Source organism: Citrus sinensis, chromosome 9, assembly GCF_022201045.2.
Source record: "Citrus sinensis cultivar Valencia sweet orange chromosome 9, DVS_A1.0, whole genome shotgun sequence".
NCBI classification, from domain to species: domain Eukaryota; kingdom Viridiplantae; phylum Streptophyta; class Magnoliopsida; order Sapindales; family Rutaceae; genus Citrus; species Citrus sinensis.
The window spans coordinates 27197872-27204587 of NC_068564.1; the positions used below are offsets into that span (position 1 = coordinate 27197872).

General features: G+C 33.1%; 1 protein-coding gene across 1 annotated transcript; it reads left to right on the forward strand.

Moving 5' to 3' along the window:
- Window positions 1-238: 238 nt before the first annotated feature.
- On the forward strand, window positions 239-3624 carry LOC102607143 (calcium-dependent protein kinase 33-like). Its single transcript, XM_006475013.4, has 8 exons — window positions 239-1204; window positions 1506-1649; window positions 1774-1926; window positions 2048-2163; window positions 2602-2769; window positions 2859-2986; window positions 3150-3258; window positions 3364-3624. Exons 1-8 carry the CDS (start codon window positions 550-552, stop codon window positions 3484-3486), a joined length of 1596 nt encoding a protein of 531 aa, XP_006475076.1. The 5' UTR covers window positions 239-549; the 3' UTR covers window positions 3487-3624.
- The last annotated feature ends 3092 nt before the right edge of the window (window positions 3625-6716 follow it).

Genomic DNA, 6716 nt, shown 5'->3' on the forward strand with positions numbered 1-6716 from the left:
TAAAAGAAGTGTAGAGGATGTAAATGACGAAAATCGTTATTATGGCTTATGGTTATGGAGCACTTAACTGAAGCATTTCTGAAACTTTTGGCTTATGAATTTGTTTTAATAAATAACAAGGATTCAAATGTGAAAATCTACACTTGACCATTTTTTTCCCCTAATTATGAGGTTCACCAAAAGTTTTTGCTGTTTCTTGTTTGTAGTCCATCTTTAGAAAGCGGACCTTTCCGACAAGGCAAACATCATTTTGGTTCGGGAACGACAAGTAAAAAAACTTAAAAAACTAAAAAAAAGTCAACTTCCCTTTAATCAAAACTCTGTCCAACTTGGAGCTTCATCTGAATCATTCCTCCTCCGTACTCTCTGAAAAATCCTTATCTGGGTTTTTCATTCCTCAACCTTCAATCTCTCTTTAGTAGTTTCATGCTTTCTCTGCAAATTAATCTTAATCTCAGAGTTGTTGATTTTGATCAAATACTCATGGTCTTGACTTTCATAACATCATAGCTCAGCAGTGATCTCTTGATTCTGGGGTGGTAACAAGAAATGGGTAGTGGTTTATCCAAAATTCGACACTCAAAGCCACATGATAAGAGTTATGGCAGCACATCACAAGCGAACACAGGCGTCGTTCTAGAACCTGCAGCGCCGGTAGCTCAAATTTCAAGCCCCGAACCAGTACGTCACCCTCTATATACAATTCTTGGTAAACCTTATGAAGATGTTAAGTGCCATTACACTATGGGTAAAGAATTGGGTAGGGGTCAATATGGTATTATTTATTTATGTACTGAGAATTCAACCGGTAGGCAATTTGCTTGCAAGTCAGTTGCTAAGAGGAAACTTGTGAGTAAGACTGACAGGGATGATATCAAGAGAGAGGTTCAGATAATGCAACATTTGAGTGGGCAGCCTAATATTGTTGAGTTTAAGGGTGCCTATGAAGATATGCGTTTTGTGCATATTGTTATGGAGTTATGTGCTGGTGGTGAGCTCTTTGATCGAATTATAGCTAAAGGGCATTATAGTGAGAGAGCTGCAGCTTCTGTATTTAGAGACATAATGAACGTAGTCGATGTCTGCCACACCAAGGGTGTTGTGCACAGGGATCTCAAACCTGAGAATTTCTTGTTCACTAGTAACGATGAGAATGCTATTATGAAGGTCACTGATTTTGGGTTCTCATTTTTCTTTGAAGAAGGTAAGTTCTCATCCTATAATTTGTCATTTCCATTGGTAATTTGAATCGACTAAAGAAACCGTTTCATGAAATCTATTTTAAGATTGCCGTTGTGAATAAATATGCCTTGGTCAAGAAAATGTTGACTCTCAATTATTTTCAAATTTTCAAGTTTGTTCTAGTCTTAATCTTAGGAAGGGTAAGTGTTTGATGTTCACGCATTAATTAACATAGGCTGTTTTTTTCTGTAGAATGTTTGGTAGCATTTCGTCTTGAGTTTTCAAAAAGCATGTTACTGATTATCTCTTGGTAAACTTTCCAGGAAAGGTATATAGGGAAGTAATTGGAAGTGCTTACTATGTAGCTCCTGAATTACTACGGCACAAATATGGGAAGGAGATAGACATTTGGAGCGCAGGAGTTATTCTGTATATTATACTGTGTGGTGTACCTCCATTTTGGGCAGGTGAAGATATTCATTGCGCACCCTACATGATCTCTTTTTCACTTCAACACCCACCTCATGTTTATTATTATTAAGTATAGCAAATGTAAATATATAATCACGCACTTGATAATGTGCCCTGCAGAAACGCAGTTGGGAATTTTTGATGCAATATTGCAAGGAGATATTGACTTTGACTCTGCTCCCTGGCCAACCATTTCAAGCGGTGCCAAGGACTTGGTTTGCAGGATGCTGACACAGGATCCAAAAAAGCGGATCACAGCTGCTGAAGTTCTAGGTAGAAAGTTTCTCACATCTATGATGCTTTGATTATTATAAGTTCAAAGCTTATTTAGTCCTTTAACTGTACCAACAGTATGGATGCCAATGAAAACTGTATGCATGATAACTCTATGCAGATCACCCTTGGCTTAAAGAAACTGGAAAAGCATCAGACAAGCCAATTGACACTGCCGTTATCTTCAGGATGAAGCAATTTAGAGCAATGAACAAACTAAAGAAACTTGCACTAAAGGTAAGTCTTAAAAGATTAGGATTCCCTCCTTTTGACCTTGCACTTGCAAATATAAGATGTGATTACAAGTTCTAGGATAAAAAGTAAAAAATAAAAAGAACAGATCTTGACCACACCTGAAAATTAATACAATGTGCCAAAAGATTCTTCAAAAGCTTAGTTAAGCTGAGATTAGCAGAGAATCCTAACCTAAGTGTGAGAATGTACATATTTTCATGGCGACATTGTATTTTGAATACTATGATAGAATCTACAAGACTCTGAGAATCATGATTATATACGTTTGACTGAATTTTTGCGCCTACACTTCCTCATCAACAATGTTCTATGGTAGACTGTTTATTATTTTTTCATAAACTTGTGTGTGCTAGCCAATAAATTTATGTATTTGATTGTGCTTTCTACCTTCACCTACTGATAAACTGAGTGGTTTTTTAGGTCATTGTGGAAAATCTTCCAACCGAAGAAATACAAAAGCTAAAGGAAAAATTTACTGAGATGGACACCGACAACAATGGCACACTTTCTTACGATGAATTAAAGGCAGGATTAGCTAAACTTGGATCGATGCTTACAGAATCTGATATCAAACAGTACATGCAAGCTGTAAGGAATTTGTGAGCTCTGAATTTATCCCATTGCTATGAATTTGCATTATATGCTCAGCTAATATTTTTGGCTCTGCATTTCTGCAGGCTGATATAGATGGAAATGGGACTATTGACTATATTGAATTTATAACTGCTACAATGCAAAGACACAAGCTAGAAAGATTTGAACATCTTTACAAAGCCTTCCAATACTTTGACAAGGATAATAGTGGGTGAGATTCTCATTTTGTTTTCACTATTGTACAATAATGTTGAGCATACTTTATCCTCAGTTTTATCTTGAACTGAATGGGGCATATCCCAAACATACCCACGTCTGTTAGGGACAGGACTGCTCTGAGTCGTTGAATTAATTACTAAAGTTCTCCCGTGCAGATATATCACAGTAGACGAACTGGAAACAGCTTTTAAAGAATATAACATGGGTGATGATGCCACGATTGCCACAATTAAAGAAATAATGTCTGAAGTTGATAGAGATAAAGTAAGTTGATTTTTATTTTTCGGCAACATCATTAATTTGTCTGCATTTTTTACATATAACATAATATTTATAAGCCGGTTCTTCTTGTGTTTCCTGTGTTTACAGGATGGTAGGATCAGCTATGATGAATTTCGAGCAATGATGAAAAGCGGAACCCATCTGCGAGCAGTATCTTCTAGATCTTTAGCTCATGTTGTTACCATAAGACGACGCAAGATTTTCTCGTAGGTAAAACTGTGTTATTCAAAGTGCTTTGGTATAGGTTCGGTAAATTTTGTGTGAGTTTATAATGTCTATGATGTACATATACATTTGTATCAATTTTTTTAACCCTCACTGTAATAATAAGTGAAATCAATGCCGATATATTCCAAATTTTTTTCAAATAAATTGGATTTTTATGTAACAATGAAATATCTGTAGTCTTGTTTGAAAATTGATGATATAGAATTAATAAAAAAAAAATGCCATGCAAATAGATCGATCTGACTGAATAGAAGAAACCTTGGAAGATATAAAATTTAGTAGCATGAATGGATAAATTTTAGCTAATTATTGGAGGTTACCATGATCAAGGGCAGACCCTAATTCTTACATTAGGCCAAGTTAAATTAGAGTTCCAGATAGAGCGGGGGGCGCCGCGGCGGGGGGTGGGTTGGCGCGAAGGTAAAGGTATCTTGAACCATACTTTTAAGGATCCCACTACCTTACAATCAATGTATGGTACATCCCTCACATGAACAGTGAGTGGGTCCCACTCATTCACTGTTCATGAGTGAGGGATGTACCATACATTGATTGTAAGGTAGTGTTTGCCTACTTTTAAAAGACTCATTCGTTTAGACTAAAAAGCATATTTTATAAAATAAAAATTACCACTTTTAAGAAAAACTTGCAAAAATTACTGAAGTTATTTATACCATATAAAATCTGTTGAAGTGTATTTTTTTTTAAATAAAGTTAATAAAAATTATTTTTTAAAAATTTATTACAGCTAGCTTTCGCCCCACCTCTCACATGCTAAAATAAAATATATTCTTTATTTAACTAGTTTATCCTAATAATATAAAATGATCAAATTGTCCTTAAAAATATGTGTCTTGTATGTTATAGTCAGGTACTTTATTTTATTTGATTAAGTGTCCAAACTTATTGTTGTTTGGATTTTCAAAAATAATGTTAACTTATTATGGTTAGTTTTTTGAAGTAGGGTGAGTTTACAAAAATTGTAGACCCCATATATTAAATGGATAATAATATTCTAGCCTCCAAGTTTTCTAATTTTCTGTAACAAGAATATTGTTTGTTTACTTATATCAAATCCAGTTAAAATGACCAAATTAATCCTATAAAATTAATTCCAACTAGCCAATCAACATACAGCTATAGGAGAAATTGTTTCATCAAAATTTATGTTTAAGATATGCCTTTATCAAGAAATCTCGATCTTCAATTCCTTTTTTGCTTGTGAATTTTTGGTAGCATTTTGTATTTATTTTTCAAAAGCATGCTATCCTCTGGTCTCATGGTAAACTTTCGTGAAAAGTTATATAGGGTTATAATGTTTGTTATAAAAGAGAATTTAAGGATGAGATTGACGTATTATATTATATTATTTTAATATAAGTGTATTGTATTATTCTGTATTGCATTAATATTGTATTATAATAATATTATATAATATTTGGTGTTATATTGTGTTATATTAATTTTTAGTTATATTACTTTTGATGTTGTACTGTATTAATTTCTTTGGTGATTAATTTACTTTATATATTTAGAATATAATTCCAAAATATTTAGAAAAGTACTAAATATAAGATCTTAAATTTTAAGAACTCAACATTATTTTTTTATAAGGGTTAAAAAAATAGGGTTAATACTACTTGAATGACACTTGTTTCGATATTTATTAAAAAAGTAATAAATATTTTAAAAATAAGCACACAGGTGACAACATGACTCTATTAAAATTAACATATTTAAATACCAAAATTTAAATTAATGATTTTATACACTATTAATTGATCTATAATTCTTATAGATAATTAATTTTTATATATGTGAAGCTGTTAGTTTGATTTTGTTATTAATCTGCTGATGTGGCGAGCTGAGTTGGAGAATGTGGGCCCGTTGTTAGTTAAAAGCCGTTATAACTAGTGGCTGATTCCATAAACAGGAGGATGCATTTTAAGGGCTGGTTTGTGACAGAAAGAGTGTGTGATTTTGTGAACGATAGAGTGAGAGATAGAAAGTTCTGTAAACCAGAGATTTAATCTCTGCACTCCATTGATTCTGTTTGTAATAGTCTCCATTAATAAAAGTTTTAGCCTCTTGCTGTTTTTCAGCCGTGGATGTAGGTACTTTGGTACCGAACCACGTAAATCCTTTTGTGTTTTTCTTGGTCCTTAGTTAATTTTGCTACTATTATTTGTTTCTGGTTCTTTGTTCTTGGTTGTTTTTAGTCAATCCAAGTCGATTAACTGGTTCAAGTTAATTGTGATTGGCCAATTAGCATTAACAATGTACAAGTTTTATTGAGAAAAGATCACAATAATTATCTTTTTTTAAACAAAATTATAAACTCAAATTTAATTTCCAATACCGATTGCACAACAATTGTCCTTTATCAAACAAAATTCTAAACAAAAATTTAATTACCAATAGCAATCACCATAGCACGGTAAAATAAAAATTTTGTAAAGGGCTAAAGGCATTCAATCTCATCTTAAACAAATCTCATCCATCATTGTCTTCTTCAATTAATTTGCAAAATGAACCCCCTAATCTGTTAAGAAATTGAACTTCCTCTCAAGATCATTCCAAACAATTTGTCAAGTAATAAATTAAAAAAAAATTAAATAGAGAATACACCAATCACATAACACAAGATTTACGTGAAAAATTTTAAATCCAGAAAAAAATCATAGCCGTTGTCAAAAGACAACCAGAGAAAAAATATTCACTATGTGAAAAATTATTACAAACACACTCTTAGAAATAATTTTCTCTCTTACCCAATGTCCAAATACATAATCCTCAAAAATATCCTTTAACAAAATAAATCCGTAATACCCATATTAAAGAGTCAAATACTCTAACCAACAAAGTGTTGGCTCCACTGACAATGGAGTCCTCTTAAGTGGTTTGACTAAGTTTGTCCCTCCAGTTCGAGTCGCAGGAAAGTCGCCTTTATTAGGAGAACTTATGCCTCTCAGTTCGAGCCAGAACTTTTAATTTAGATTGTGATACAGACTTAAAAGTACCTTGCACAGTTGGGACCCTTCCCAAAATACCTCGTGCTTAAGACAAAAAAAAAATCAAATACACCTCCAATATAAACTACGTGCAACATTTCTCTCACTCAATTTCTCACCAAAACTTGGGTTGCTTCATTGGAATTTGAGATACAAAAATGAGGAGGAGAACTCCTCTGTTTATAGCTAAATTGTAGCTTC